At 43.5% G+C, this 16441-nt stretch overlaps 4 protein-coding genes across 4 annotated transcripts; 2 read left to right on the forward strand and 2 right to left on the reverse strand.

Moving 5' to 3' along the window:
• Window positions 1–348: 348 nt before the first annotated feature.
• On the forward strand, window positions 349–731 carry N7469_004971 (saposin domain-containing protein; the record flags this gene model as incomplete). Its single annotated transcript, XM_056643891.1, has 2 exons — window positions 349–409; window positions 445–731. The coding sequence occupies 2 exons, from the start codon at window positions 349–351 to the stop codon at window positions 729–731; spliced, it is 348 nt and encodes a 115-aa protein (XP_056500705.1).
• A 924-nt stretch (window positions 732–1655) lies between these two features.
• On the forward strand, window positions 1656–3230 carry N7469_004972 (DUF3712 domain-containing protein; the record flags this gene model as incomplete). The annotated part of the gene is made up of 3 exons (XM_056643892.1): window positions 1656–1912; window positions 2049–2473; window positions 2551–3230. 3 exons carry the CDS (start codon window positions 1656–1658, stop codon window positions 3228–3230), a joined length of 1362 nt encoding a protein of 453 aa, XP_056500706.1.
• Window positions 3231–7319: 4089 nt separating this feature from the next.
• On the reverse strand, window positions 7320–9501 carry N7469_004973 (MFS transporter; the record flags this gene model as incomplete). Its single annotated transcript, XM_056643893.1, has 2 exons — window positions 7320–7338; window positions 7886–9501. The coding sequence occupies 2 exons, from the start codon at window positions 9499–9501 to the stop codon at window positions 7320–7322; spliced, it is 1635 nt and encodes a 544-aa protein (XP_056500707.1).
• Window positions 9502–10288: 787 nt separating this feature from the next.
• On the reverse strand, window positions 10289–11968 carry N7469_004974 (cytochrome P450; the record flags this gene model as incomplete). The annotated part of the gene is made up of 3 exons (XM_056643894.1): window positions 10289–11432; window positions 11597–11807; window positions 11860–11968. 3 exons carry the CDS (start codon window positions 11966–11968, stop codon window positions 10289–10291), a joined length of 1464 nt encoding a protein of 487 aa, XP_056500708.1.
• Window positions 11969–16441: the final 4473 nt, after the last annotated feature.

The raw sequence follows: 16441 nt of genomic DNA on the forward strand, positions 1-16441 counted from the left end.
ATTTCGAAAGCCCTTCTAACAAGAGTATGATCATGTAGTGTAAGTGTGACAATCTCAGGGAACGAAGTTAGCCTTAACCAAGTCACGGATTCCAGTAACAGTATTTTTCGGTTCCTTTCACTACCTTGGATAAGAAAAGTTATATTCCCATGGTTCGGTAAGGGGACGTGGCTGAGTCCTTCTTCTGTAGAATATCTTATAATCAATATGCGGGGATCTATCTGCCTGGAGCAAGATATAAGAGTGCGCAGGTACGTCGATGAAAAGCAACATTAGACCCTGCAAGTAAGAACAATCCTCTTTTCCTGTACAACAGTTAACCGAGCTACTCGTCCACCACCTATCATCATGAAGAATTTCCTGCCATTGATGCTTCTAGCTATGGCTGCAGCCTCATCAGGAACACCGAGTGAGTGCATTCTGTGCGAATCATGTCCCTGAAAGGCCAACTGACACCCGAGGGAACATCTGAAGCCGACGTCAATGCCGTGATAGGCCATGTTAAATGTGAAGCATGCGTCGACTCAATTAAGTTTGTCAAGTCGGGCTTCGAGAGTAACGGCACAGAGAGCGCGGTCGGTGACAAAGTGCTCGAGATGTGCTCTAAAGTCTCTCCAGAGCTTGCTGCTCCATGTCGCTCGGTTTCCGCAAAGATTGGACCGCAGATTTATGATCTGCTAGTTGGCAATATAGACCCAAACACGGCATGCGTTACTTCGGGGATGTGTTAGGCAATATGAGCACCTATCATCTTGTTAATATTGCGCAGCAACGGGCAATAATCTCTGAAATCAACCTTGAGGTCAATTTTGTGTATGCTAAGGCTATCTCAGTGGGCACTGATCGGCCATATTTTATCAATTGAAGTCATCGATTTTTCGACCAAGTCTCTGTAGGCCTTATTCCAGTAGGCAGGCTTGCAATATGCTAGCATTCCTAAATCTAACGTGAATACCGGTCCGAGGTAAAGAGAGCCCAAGACGCAACTTGTATACTTTGAGTCTGAGATAAATGAACAATATTGTGAAACAGGAGTGGTCTTGGAAGACCACTCCGCCAAGGATTACTCAAAGTCTATGTCAACAAGACCATTGTACTAACTGACTTGGTCAGCAAGGTGTGTATCTTGTACCATTGCCTTGATGCCGATACATGTTTGGTGTAATATAAATTATAGTTATACCACTCTTTCACAAAGAGTGTGTTCCATCCTGGCTAAGTCGAACGAATTCAAGATGTGTCATCCGCTTTCAATGTGTCACATTTAACGAACGTGTAGTGCTAAATAGCCAGTTAAAATCGGAACATGCAACCTAACTTTCATATCTCGAGACCTTTAATCTTTGAAGTATGTCAAACTTACTCGAGCCTAGGACTGGGTTCGGGATGGACCCGATCCAAGTGTTCCTCCTCTAGTCGCCGAGGGCCTCATACCCTTTGCAGGCATTCCGCCATTTTTCGAACCACCAATTCTTCGAGGAAAAAAATCCCCGCAAAATTAGTTCATAGTATGCATCACCTCGGCTTTTTCATGCAGGATCGTTCCGAAGCATCATGCTCACTTCAAGGATCTCCATAGATGAATTCCTTGGACTAGTGTCCCAACAATCTTGCGCCTCATCAACTTTCTTCTTTATTCTCCTTATCTACTCACCATGGGGAATGAAATAAACGACAAGCCAGCCTACCTAACCTCTAAGGAGGCCAAGTTTTCTCTTGGTGTGCATCGTGGCCCCCTGCCTACAGGCCAATATGACAGCCCTAATTCTGAGCACGTCGAGTCGGTCGGGGGTGTCTCTCTGGCTATCACCAAACGTACGCGTAAACAGAGACTGACTCGCCATTGGAAGCGTTTCTGGTGCTGTTACCTGGTCGGTAACATTGTCTTCTTGGCCATTTTCCTCCCAATATTGTAAGTCTCTTTCTAAGCTTCAACGACAAGGTGGAGAAGTAGGCCTAGAGCCCTGAACTTTGTAATACATGGCTCTTTCCCAAAATACATACCAAATTAGCGGTATCTTTTGAGTGATTAACTTTTCTTTGCATAGCTTCATGGTTATCATTCCTGCCATCTCTCAACTTGTCCTTAATAAGTCCAATCTGGTCTTAGTCAATGGCGCGGTGATGCAGCCACGTCCTAGTTCGATTCAACTAACCCTGCAATCAACATTGGACCTAAAAATCGCTTTACCCGTCCGCATTGATCCAATGACGCTCAATCTATACAACCGCGACACAGGCGCTGATAGTCCCTGGGCCAATATCTCGATCGAGGGCCAGACCATAAAGGGTGATGCTACACTTGGAGCCACCGATAAACACACTCCAATCTCGAATTCTACCGCCTGGGCCAAATACGTACATGACGTTGTCTTCCAGAAACAGTCCACTGTATCTCTTGGTGGGTGGACCACAGCATACTTGGGAAAGCTCAAGTCTCGTGTGAAAATGGACAAGGACGTCGTCTCGCCGGGTGAGTGAGGCTTTATGGTTGAAATAACGCCGGTCTTCCATGGTCAATTGGAACCTTGCTAACATCATACATCGCAGCATTGGATTCATTGACAGGCTTCAGCATTTCAAATAGCACGGTTTTGTTTCCAGCCTCCGCGAACGGCACCAACCTCATCGGCATGGCTACCCTTCCGAATCCCTCCGTGTTGACCATTGAGATTGGCAACATCATTCTCGACATCTATAGTGGCAGCCTTCTAATTGGAAACGCTACCCTGGAAGGAGTGACCCTTAGGCCCGGCAACAATACCAACTCTATCACAGGGGTTTTAGATCTAAGAAAGATCATCAATAATCTAGGAGATGTAATTGAATCTCAAGCATCCACAATCTCAACTGGCAACCTGGCCCTGACTACTATCACAAGGTCAGTGATTTGGAATGACATTGAGGTTCCTTATTATACCAAGGTTTTGCAAGAGCTCACTCTTACTGCAAACGTGGGAATCGTTTCGACCTTGCAAAACACGTTACATAACCTTCTCCATCCGAACGGTAGTAGTAACACAAGACCCTTGTCCAACATCATCCCCAATCTCACCTCGGCAGTCGATCGAGCAAAGGCCAATCTTAAAATGACAGATAGTACGGATGTTTCCTCCGCGTTAAAACGGAATGTCCATCACATGGATATATTGATGGACGAGCATCTCATCAAGCGAGACGCGATTATTGAATCACTAGCAAGTCTCTACCTGGGGCAAGAGACACCCTAGTCTGTGCCTACATACTACATGCTCCCATTGTTGTTATCGCTGTTTTTATTGCTTCATTTTTCTTTCATATTCCACATTTTCCTTTTCTGCAAGCTATCTTCGTACGATAAGAGGACTGTCACGAGGTATACAAAGCATGGTTTTATTTAAACGTGATCCTCAGGAGGTATGCTGGCTGGCCTGTCTATATTCCCTTGCTGGGTAACTTATGGGCTTCAGTTCTCTTTTCATCCTCCATGAAGCCTGAAACAAATGGGCGGAAAGTGAATTTGTGTCAGGATTTTTTCGACATCACTTTGGTCATACCTAGTCTACGTGAAGTATTTGCGAACAAGCTCTTCTAGCCACGAGTTCAATAGCCACTCGCCACTTGTCTAAGGTAGATCATGGTCTACCCCATTGTAAGTGTATGCAGAGACTATCTCGCCCAAGTTGTCTCGCCAGGGCATCGATGAAAATAGAGTATACAGCAATACTAGTACCTTTGAACAAAGCTCTATTGAATTAAGCTATCTGAGAATATAATCCTGACTTTGCTGATGTACAGTACATACGACCATAGGGTGTGGAGAACAGGGCTTCCCGTCCGCTCAGCCGTACTTAAGCCACACACCGGCATGTTAGTAGTGTAGTGGGGAGTATCGGCCTGCCCACCAGTATAGGGATTATGTAAGGAAGTTGGTCTAATTTGGAAGGGAGCCTTATATACAATTATTTAGATAGCATCTTTAGCATCACCCAGAGTTCAATTACACGAGTTACAGTCTATTCGAGAGAGTGCTAGCAGATAGCCCTAGTTGGGTGTTGTTTACCCTCATCCTTCTGCCCCATTCGACCTGCACGTACCGACCGTGCTGCTTCGAGCATCCTATCCCGTTACACTAGTATAGCTATATTGTAAAATAGTTTGGTTGCCATCAGTTTCTGCGCTTTCTAGACCAAAGTTTTGGTTGTAATATAACTGTAGAAGAAATAATGGGCATTTTCTTGGCCCTATACAAAAGCTGCTTTTTTCTGATATTTGTTGATAGCAGCAAGATTCTATATTTTGCGATCTTGGATTTCAATAGCGCAAGAGAATCATTCTCAGAAATCCTCAGATAATTTATTGCTCTGCCACAGCTAATTGATACAAACAAATTTGTAAAATTGACAGATAGTAGATTCAATATACTAATAGTAATTGATCAATTGTTTATAGCAATTAATAGTCAAACTATAAACTTTGATTTTGTTTTGAATATTGATAGAGCTCAAAATATCAATTATCTAATCTGTATTTGTGATATACTGATTTTCGATTACAAGACTGGTGGAGAATTCTGGTATAACAGAATGCTCTATAGTGGAAAGTAATGGATGCTGATACAACTAAATATTTATTAATTCAACCATAGTGAGCGCTGATCTGCAAATATAAATTAGTATAGACAAAGCAATCAGATTTTGCTATTGAGGACCTGAGGTCCGGAATCGAATCCAAATACAAAGAAACTCATAAAGAAAATTTACAAAAATAGAACAAAAAAACAGTTGAAGAACAGCTCTGCTGATGCAGTTGAAGAACGGTCAAGCAAAACAGAATCAAGCAGCTATATCTAATATTAGTATAAAATTCAAATTTAAAGCAGAAGAAAAGATCGGATACAGATTTACTATATAGATTATATTGCAAACTATATACAGCAGCGAATTATACACTATATACCGCAAATTATACACTGCCAGACAAGATAGAAACAAAACAGAGAATAGAGAATCAGACAAACTGACTGGATCAACAATTGAATTGACAGAAAGAAGAAGAAATATTTGAAAAAAAAGAAATTAAAAAAGCGAAAGATTTGTATATATATTCACAATACAGTCTGTTCAGAAAGATATTCCAGACAGAAAAATATTCCAGACAGCAAACAATCAAAAAACAATCGAGAAACAACCGAATAGAGAAAATACAAGAGAAAGCAGTTATTATTGTATCTGAAATATACAGTTAATGCAGCTATAATAGTATACCAATCTTAATTCAATAGCAAGATATTCAGCTGTAGATATTTTTCAGCCGAAAAATCAGCTCTATCTTTATAGAGCTCTTATTATAGCAGCTCAAAACCAGCTGGCTGAATCGGCGGCTTGGTATATTATTTTGACCGCTTGGAGAATGATTGCGGCAGTATATTATTGTTACTGATATCACTATTAGTATTATCAATTCTATTGTTTGCTGCTCGATCTTTATCAGTATTGTTGTTCTGATATAGTCTTTTTGATATACAACCAGATAACTGAGACAGCAGTTAAATATTATAGTAATTGGTATCCAAACTCTGTAAATATAAATCCAAAATATCTATCAGCTGATCATTATTATTCTATTTATTATTGCTAATATAGTTGATATCTTTTCTATCCAGCTCAAGAATATTTATCTCATCAATCAAATCAATAATACTATCTATATTGTCAAAATCTTTAGTGAATACAAGTTTTTGTCTGTCAATATCCAATCTAATAGCACAAAAATAAAATATCTGTTCATGAATAGTAGAAGGATTCAGCGATCCCCAACAATGATAGCAGATATCACAACAAGAATTGAACAATTGTTCTATTTCTACTTCGCTTGCAGAAATGGACAATATATCTTATGCAACAGCTGACAAAATTGAATATTGTATTTGATAATTTTTCCAGAATTGCCGCAGACAAATATATATCTCCAATGCCGCTGAATAGTCGCAGAATTAATATCAGCCCGATCAAAATAAAAATTAAAATATATATAAAAATATATATCAGTATTGCAGTAGAGATCTAATTTATTTTGTTCTAACTATACCGGCAACAATATATTATAATCTTTGGATCTGGATATTAATAATATCACCAGATTAGATAACAGCGGCTGTTGGATCTTAGTCAAAGTTCAATTATATTGCGGATCCTGGTATATATATATTCGCTGACGCAAACTAGATATATATTCTAGATAATATAGATAATCTTGCCAATCTGAATATTCTTTGAAATAGTATAGTTTGTTCTGAGACGCCAGAATTGTGCTATGTATATAAAGATATTCCAAATCAGATTCAGCAGTTATTTGATAATATTGACTAAGTTTATCACTGATATAATTTAATATATTCAGTATTTTATTATACTATAGAATTCTTTTGCGCTATATTCACTTGATAAATATCTCAATATATTTAAACAATTCATTGTAAAAACAGAAAATATAGTAGATAGTGATATCTTTCAATATTAAAATAGCTTTGATATATCTATAGAACAGCTAAAATATAGTAAACAAATAGTCTATCTGATACTATTCATCAGAGCTCAATTTCATTGTATTCAGATTTTCCTGATCACAATATTTGTCAAAATATTTCTGCAATTATTTGGCGCAATACAGCATCAAGTAGATTGAATTCCATTGGATACATATATCTCAGACAGATATAAATAATCGCAGACAAGAATCTGAGAGACTGCTGTTTATATACTGCAATTTTAGAAAAGACTTTTTGCATAAACTGCTACCGTTTGTTACGGACCCTGCAAGGCGAGGGGCCGCAATCTACAAATAGGCCATCGAGAGCCAATCAATCTACAACTACCACGACCACCTGCAGATCACGTGCAAGAACCACCACGAGAAACCATGGCCATCCCATCAGGGCCGGACGATATGTTATAACAGGCCCGGACAGATGAAAGGACCATGATGATCCCTAGCACAGAGACAAATATAGGAAGACACTAATCGTGCACCCCGCGACATCCCACAACAACGCGCTCCGCACGACGGGCCGTGTCTCACGATGTGAACCATCGGACGGACCAAATATTCGTACGAAGCACCACGAGATTCCCCGCGAACCAAGGAAACCATGGTACTCTGTACGATAATATCCGATGCAGGATTCTAGGGATCGCACGATATCCACATGACCGTGACTCTGAAATATACTCACCAAAGTAGACAGGAAAGTATATGTGACCCCGAAGGTGACTGCGGGAAGTCACCAGAGAAGTAGGAAGGACTAGGTATATAAGGACACTCATTAGGCGCACATGTATTTAGTTCTTCGCGATCAATCTAACTATTGTTACTTGAGTATATCTTTGCTTCTACACAGTATAACTACAACTATACTCTGTAGATAGAGGAGCTCTTCGGACTGACCTACTCGGCGCGCATCAACTGGCACGCGTACAAGACTTGCTCTACAGACCCGAGCCCGTGTAAGGCTTAGCACAGCAACGGTACGGTTGCGAGACGGTAGACTTGAGGTATGTATTAGGACCACGAAGGATCAGCTTACAGTGACCAGTTTGCACCGCGTATGTCACGGGATCCCTGACAAAGGATCTGAAGGATGATACGGTGAAGCCATAGAGCTTACCTCTTTCGGTGAAGCTACTGATCTTCACGCTTCGAACCCGATTCGACACCGCTTCTTCATCGGAGAAGACACGTGAGGAAAAGGTTGAATGACTTCGCTCGTTTTATCCTGATTACTTGAAGATTCTTCAAGAATCAGTCTCTCTGTATATCCTACTAACACCATATTACATTCTCACGGTGTGATTAAAACTTTTCAAACCTGGCCCGTATCCTCGCTCCATATAAATAGAACCCATACGGGATAAAGACCATTCCCACCCCTAGAAATGCCAGCAGCCACGACGCCCACTGTAGGCCGAGCCTATGATACATCTGGGTGGTGAACAACGGAAAGGCCGCGCCGCCCCCAGATCGCAAAAAAACCTTAGCGGCGAGCGCCGAGGCCGCGTACTTATGGTACGAATCGATGATGTAGTTGTTAACCGCATAGTAGCAGAGCACCATGCCAAAGCCGAAGGCGATCCCCGACGAGGCCGGCCCGACCCAGATAATGTGTTTATATGAGGTAGCACCGAGAATGAACAACGCGATAGGGATGAACGGGGCTCCAATAAGAGCAGCAATGAGTCGGTCTTCGGCAGTCGGAGCGCGAGATTCGCAGATACGCCGAAACTGCTTCTCCATGAGGGGCGTGACGAGAAGCGCGAAACCGGCGCCGATCAAGATGGGGATAAACATGAGCCCGATTTGCCCGTCGTTGAAGCCGTACAATTCGCCGAAGACGACGGGGAAAGCGAAAAAGAAGCCGTAGAGCATGGCATAGATGAGCACAATGTATGCGCACATCAAGTCAAGGACGGGCTCGGTGAGGATCATCGTGATGGGACGGACGAGATTGGTACGGATGATATCCTCAAAGCTCAGCTTCACCTTTTCCTGCTCAGTGATGATGTTGGGGTCGCCTGTTTCCTTACGGAGCTTCTTTGCCCGGCGTTTCAGGATGACGGGGGGGAAGGTTTCTGGCACCAGGCTGACGAGGATCATGACGGCGCCGGCAAAGGCCATGTTTGTCCAGAAGAAGAGGTCCAGTCGGTGCGAACCGATGTTGATCCAGCCGCAGACGATGGGGCCAAAGACTGGACCGCAGTAGGGTGCTGCTGCAAAAAAAGCAATAGCCATGCCGCGATCTTCAATATTCCAGATATCCGCAATGCTACCGCCAGCCAGCGACAGGCCGGAACTGGAGAAGACGCCGCTAATGAAGCGGCAGGCCAGCAATCCACCGATATTGGGAGAAAGCGCGCAGGGTATCTGGAATATAGTGTACAGAGCCAGCGAGATAATGTACACGGGACGACGGCCGATGATCTCGGACAGAGGACTCCAGAGCAACGGGCCAACCGCAAACCCACAAACCATGACTGAGACTGTCAGCGTAGCAACTTCGAGCGAAACATGATATTTCTTTTCAATCAGACCCAATCCCCCGGTCACGATTGCGGATCCGTAGGCGACGCACACGACGAGTACCGAGACGACGATGGTGACGTACCAGCGGTATAAGCGGGACCAGTTGTGCGGATTGTCTGGGTCACCAATCGTAAACGTGACAAAATCCACGGGTTGGCCTCCCTTTTCCACATCCGCCGGCGAGATCTGCCGGCCCCTGCTGGTCAAAGGGCGGACCGATTGAAGAGTCTCTGCTGGGACCAACCCGGTTTGAGTCTCGACGATGTATTCCTCGGGGAAGACAGGGTCTTCAGGTCGTCCGACTTCAGGATAATTGATCCCAATGTCAGGAGGATTTGTGCTGAATCCACGTTCATGGAGAGTCTCTGGAGTTTCTGTCGGTACCAATTGAAGGTCGTTGGTGTTGCGTCGTGGTTGAGATCTTTCCGGAGGTTGGGTCGCCATGATGAGAGTTAGCCTCCGAGAGGCTGTGAAATATCTACAGGAATAGTAGTAGTAATATAAGATTACGATAACTCTAGAGTTAATCGGACAATCCGGGATATATATGTTTAACTTACAAAGCTCATGATATTGTCGCTTTATCGTCATAGTTGAGTGGTCGACGTAATCCCGAAAGCCAAGTTTCGGCCATCCTATACGGAGGACCGGTTCAAAAGTTCTACCACGTTTTCTTTTTCTAATATTACTAGTGCGCTGTAATAATATGTATAGTAATTTACTTACCACCTCTCCTTCGTAGAGGCACCCAAAATACTTAAATCTTCCAATTCTTACTACTAAATCTCTAAAAATAGCTGATTAAAATAATAACTTATCGAAAGTTGTGACTTATACAGCTATTTTGATCTTAAAAACGAAGACAAAACTAAGGAAAATATTACTAAAATACTCGATATCAAAATTGATATTAGACCTGGGCATCCGCTCATGATCAGGGCATGAGCGGGATTTTTGAAAATCTGCTCATGGCATAAGCGGCTCAATGAGCGGGAAACCGCTCAAAATGTAGGGCGAAGCTAGTTTTTGGCAAAATTGCACTACGAAGCAATATTCGTAACTCACATGCCGTAGAGTTATTCCTTCGCTTTTTCGAAACGCAATCCTATCTATTGATTTCAAGGCTATCTGGCTGGCTCCCAGGACATCTCAGAGCCTTCACGGATATTTATATTTGAAAGGATCGCTTCGTGCTCACATTGAAGGTGAACTCTGTCTAAGTATTTATTCCCTAGGTTAAAATTTGATCTCTCATGAGCCGTGCCTCCTTGCATGCTGCTGCGATTCGCTCGGCTCGTTTGGGGGAGCGTGCAATAACATCGAATTCAAATAAATTGGGCTGCACATTGAATCCCGGGCAATAGTCGTAGAGGGGAAGCGGCATGAGATTCCCATCTGCATCTTTCTTGCGGCTCAGAGTCGTCGCCCAGGCAATGCGCGCAGTTAGGATGTTCAACGATCGCTCTGCGATACTCTGACCAGGACAAATCCGACGCCCAAATCCAAAACACGAGTAATTATGCATATTTGGGAATTGTGTCAACGGTTCGCGGTAGGTCGGGAAGCTAGGGTCGAGCCAACGTTCGGGGCGGAAATTCTCGGGGTCGGGATAAAGCTCGGGATCTCGATGGATTGCCCACTGGTTTGCATGGAAAACAGTCCCTTTCAAGAAAAGGTGGCCTTCGTACATATCATCCCGGGTAAGCTGGTGCGGGACGTTGCCCGCTGTCACCGGCCTCCATCTCAGGACTTCCTTGATCACAGCACGGACAGTTGGAAGCTTTGAAATATCCTTAAACTCGGGCATCTGGTCACCAACTTGGCGGTCTAGCTCGGTTTGCATTTTTGTTTGCCATTCAGGGTGGTGACACATGGCGAGGCAGAAGGACATCATGGCTGCAGCGGTGGTGCCTGTGCCCGCTTCAAAGAGGGTCCCGATCACATAAGCTGCTTCATCGTCGGCTAGTCGAAAAGTTTTTTGGTTTTCCAGAAACGTCCGAGTGAACGACTTGACCGAGTCTCTTCTTTCGAGTGCATCGCGGACGTCCTGTTGTAATTTCGTAAAAAGGCTCAACTCCTCCGCGTGCAACCAAGCACCCTCGCGTTTAAACGGAGCGAGAGGTAAAGGCAGGTTCATCAGGAATGGGAATGAGTCGACCAAATATTGTCCTGGGGACGCCACGCGCTCAACTTCCTTGCCCACACGGACAATCCGTCTAAAATCGGTCTCTTGACCAGTCTCGATCCAACGGCCAAACCCGAGACGATATACGACCCCGCAGGCGTACCGCTCAAACCATTTCTCGTAGTCCTGGGGCGCTTTAAGGAAGGAAACGAGGAGCCTTTTCGACTCGTAATCCTGAACGGGCTCGTAGCTGGTCAACACAGTGGTCGTTGTGAGCTGATGCATCAATTTCCTTCCACGTCGCCAGAGATCTGCGGCAGGAGACATTAGTTACGGATGCACAAGGAAACATTTGAGATGAGAAGCAGACCATTATAAGGAAGTAGCAGCGGTCTGAGGCTGTCCGAAACTAACCCCGAGGCAAACGGCAAATACTCTCGCGAAGAGTAAATGGATCCTCGCTCCCTTAGGAGATCGTTAGCAATCTTCTCCTGAGAAACAACAACATGTTTGCGACTGGCAATGTTGAGCTGGAAGATCGGGCCATATTCATCTGCCCATTCTTTAAATCTAAGCCACGAATGCACCTTGGGTATGTCCAGTAAATTGCCGACAAACGGCTTCCCTGAAACCATGTCAGTCGTTGGCGACCTCGGGAGCAAAGGTTGGACACAGACCTGGAGGACCTGGGAGGGGTATTCCAGAGTGTGATTTGGCATCTTGTTTCTGTTTCCAGAGCACGGTGGCCCCGACGCAAAGGACGATCATGTACAGGTACAACAGCATTCTGGTGGCTGGACATGTGAGTTAGTTACCGGGACTGATGCCTGGACACGATGGGGCCTTACAGCAGGGAACTGTCCTCTGTTTATACTGAGGTTTCATAACTTTGCTTTCCCAATTAACCCCACAGGCTTGTGGGGCTTTAGCATGATCATCTCCACTGCCGATCCCCGGTCTCCAGCGCCTGGGCGGAGTGGCGGATGACTCCAACCCTCTCCCTCCGATCCACCCCAGTTTTACCATTATGAACCGGACGTTCCATCACATTTAGCTCTTGGGTGAACTCTACGGAGTAGATTGAGACCCGCTGGGCGGCTACCCCACTCTTGTATCTCGAACGGCAAGATAGCGCGCTGTGGTCAACGCAATCGCTGAGGCTGAATCCGCGATGGCAATTGCTTTCCGGTTGAACGTGTTCATAGTTCTTGTTCTTAGGTACGGTATTGATGTAGTTATCTCGGAATTTGCAAAGGCAATTATTCCATGATGTTGCTACAAGTTGCTAACTGAACCTTTAAATAACGTTTCCCAGCGTTCAATTACTTCTATATGTATAGACCTGGGCACCCGCTCATCGCTCATGATCAGGGCGTGAGCCGGGTTTTTCGAAATTGGCTCATAGCATGAGCGGCTCAATGAGCGGGAAACCGCTCATTAGGTGGGGCGAAGCTAGTTCTTGGCAAAATTGCATTATTATGCAAAAGGTTGGCAGTAATGCAGTGGTATTATAGACAGTAGTAGTAATTAAATTGAATTTATATTGAATTACAATTATATCTATTGCTAAGTCTGTAATCTAGATCGTTAGCTAGTACTGTTAGCCATACTGTTAGCCATACTGTTAGCCACTGCTGTAGCCAGCGATGTAATTTTGGTAATTGACCATAGTTAACAGATTAAGTACCTTACAAACAAATTACTGGCATAAAATAATGCAAAATAGTCTCCACTTTTGAGCGGGTTGAGCATGCTCATGCCCAGGTCTAAACGGAATATCATGGTTGTGGGGGGCAGATCGGAGACGGGCAGTGATCTGATTTGGTCATACAGCAATTTGATATTGTGTAAAGACCAATTTGGATATAGAGAGAGAGAGAGAGTAGTAAAGAATTTTTTAGTCGTACGAGAAATTTCGGTAGTCATATTGATCGAGCTGGAGATTTAGATAATACTGTAGATAGTAAATATACTCAGGGTAATATTTTTCGATCTACCCCAGTGTGGATCTGACAGGTAAATAGTGGATCTTCCCGGTCGCACCCCATCAAAATTAATTCTACAAACCGGCTATTTAGGGTTAGCTCGTACTGACGCTCTAGTTGATTGGAGAAGCTAAGATTCAAACGCGACAGAGAACTTTGGTTAAATTCAAATTCACCAAAATTTGAGCCTGATCGGACGAAAAAAAAGCGCTTGCAGTCTGGTCGAGAAAATGGTATGCAGTCTTGTCGAGTGGGTCCAATACTGCCATATATAAGCTTCTTTCAATTCAACAATCCTAACGCGTTCATGTGGTAGCAATTACACGCGCCAAGAACGCTGTGCAATATTAGGATTACGTGTAGGTGTATCATATTGCTGTTCAACGGTAGACCGACGAATTGGAGGCATATTTAATAGTAAAGTTGTTAAATAGCAATATAATTTGAATAGTATGCTATACTACTACACGCGTTACGCGGAATGCGGATGCGGAGGTTGGCGGTGTGGGCGGTGTGCTTAATCTGGTGGGCGGTAGAAAAAGGCGGTAAATTTATTAGTTTCAAAATAACGTCCCGCCACTGTACCTGTCAGTACGACAGACCTAGTGTGGTTCTATAGAGCCTACTAGGTAGGCGGAGAGTACCAATACCACATTGAAACCGTAGTCGATTACTAACTTGTTCGTGCCCTTAACTATCAATTATGTGTAATGGGCACAACACCAATTCAGACTTATTTTTATATCTCCTATTGGTTGGTACAGTACAGCCCATCTGGATCAGATTGTGGCTACTGGACCGCGAGATCCTCTCCCTTGAAAACCCCTATTTAGCTGTAGCGTCCTTGATCGAGGCAACCTTACTCTGCCCCACTTAAAGAGTACCAAGGTGTATATTGATTTGGTAATGTGATGCGAGCCACGTCATTCTTATGACCACAATGCATATACTTGCGGTGTGAATACTGCTTTCTTCTTTCCATTGCCCAAATCCATCAAGTACATAGATAGACCTTAGCATGTTGGGTCTGACACTATGGAGAATTTTGTAAGGTAATTCTGCCATTACGGCGAGGCTACGCCGAATACAGATTTAGTTAGGGAGAGTATAGTATTCGACATATACGTTCTGCGAATTAGGAATAGTTAGTAAAAGAAAGGAGAAAGAAGTAGGAAACATCAAAAGAAATAAGCACGGCGTGAGACATACCTGCTGCTACATTTCTGTAGCGTGCATCTGTGCCAACACGTACCCTCCTTTCCATTTTGAGCATTTGCTTGTACATCAGTCGGGCCAAGTATGCTATCTTGATGTCACTTCAACTAGACTCAGCTTTTCCACTGATGTCAGACTGCAGAAGCCAGGTCAAGCGAGGTGCGGCAACAACTTGTTACGAGAAATGAATGACCGAAAAGCACCTAGGACCAAAAATTGCCGGCAGTTACCATTTTGAAGAATACCTCGTGTACATAGTACATATATGAAAATACAAAGACTTGAATTGATGAATATTAAATGACTTCTACTCCATGACTAGAAAGGAATGCAAGTACTCGGTATAAGGCCTAAACGCCATCGGTCCATCTAGCAAGATCTATTCCCTAAGGATGTAGTTTTCGACATGTTTCTATCTTCCAGAATTGGTGTTGTGGCGTAGCTGGAATGTCGCACAAAGGTGTGGATCCTTGTCTGGGATTAAGAAAAAGAGTGGATACAATATTCTCTACTTGTTATTTTGCTCTGCCGTAATATTCATGTGACTGAATTGATATCCTTGGTGTATATAGTACCCTTCCGCCATTATCACGATGATATTTACTTAATGCTTGTCTTTGATTTTTCTGAAACTCATATTTTCAACCTAACACTCATCTTCGTGAAAGCTACCAAAAAAAGTCAAAAACCCTCGGCATTATGAAGTCCTTCACTATTCTCTTTGCGGTCGTTCTTGCCGCGTTTGCGGTAGCAGGATCTACCCAAGGTATTGGTCAAGGTGGAAACCGAGTTGAAAAAAGACAAGTATAGGCTTAAACCCTCTCGCTTGAGAGATGACTCGAGAATATATGTACTGATGGAGATGGGATGTGGACAGAATGTGAGTGCTAAATTCCTCCCGCTTGAGTGATCACTTGAGGATACGTAAGCTGACAGGGATTGGATGTGGATAGTATGTATGTACTTAAACTCCTCCCGCTTGAGATGGGTTGAGATCATATAAACTGACAGGGATGGGATATGGATAGAATGTATGTGTTTAATCCTCTTCCCCTTGAGAGATGATTTGAGAGTATATAACTAACATATATTGAATATGGGTAGCCTGTATGTTCTTAATTTGATCGTGCTTGAAAGATTGTTTAAGAATATAAGCTGACAGACAGGATGTGGATAGGATGTATGTATTTTGTCCCATTCTCTTTGAGAGATGATTTGAGAAAACATACACTGACAGAGATGGGATCTGATTAGCCTGTATGTGTTTAACTCCCTTCTCCTTGAGAGATGACTTGAGAATTATAAGCTGACGGAGATGGGACACGGACAGAATGTATGTGCTAAATTCCCTCCCGTTTGAACGATCACTTGAGAATTTATAAGCTGATAGAGGTGAGAAGTGGGAGAAAGTATGTGCTTGACCCTCTTCCGCTTGAGTGATCAGTTAAGAATATATGAGCTGATAGAGATGGGACGTGTCTAGAATGTATGCTTCGCCCCCCCTCCTCCTTCAAATGTGGTCTGAGAATATATACACTGATAGATATGGAACGCGGATAGTGTGTATGTGCTTAACTCTCTCCTCCTCGCATTATTGTTTGAGAATATATAATCTGACAGAAATGGGACCTAATTAGCCTGTATGTTCTTAATTCTTTCCCCCCTAGAGAGTTGACTTGAGTTATAAACTGACGGAGATGGCACATTGATAGAATGTATGTATTTGGCATCTCCCCCAGCTATTATTTGACTTGAGAATACATAATTTATACAGATGGGATGTGGATAGGGTGTATGTGCTTGACCTCCTCCCCCACAAAACATAACTTGAGAATATATAAGCTGACAGAGATGGGACATTGAAGAAAGTATGTGCTTAACCCTCTATCTCTTAAGAGATGACTTGAGAATAGATGAGCTGACAGAAATGGCATGTGGACAGTATGTATGTGCTTGACGTCCTCCCCCACAAAAGATAACTTGAGAATATATTAGCTGACAAAGATGGGACGTGGATAGTGTGTATGTATTTGGTGTCTCCCTCAGAGATGACTTGATT

This window comes from Penicillium citrinum, assembly GCF_028827155.1.
Source record: "Penicillium citrinum strain IBT 23319 chromosome Unknown utg000004l:1.0-2404223.0:1.0-2405248.0, whole genome shotgun sequence".
NCBI classification, from domain to species: Eukaryota; Fungi; Ascomycota; class Eurotiomycetes; order Eurotiales; family Aspergillaceae; genus Penicillium; species Penicillium citrinum.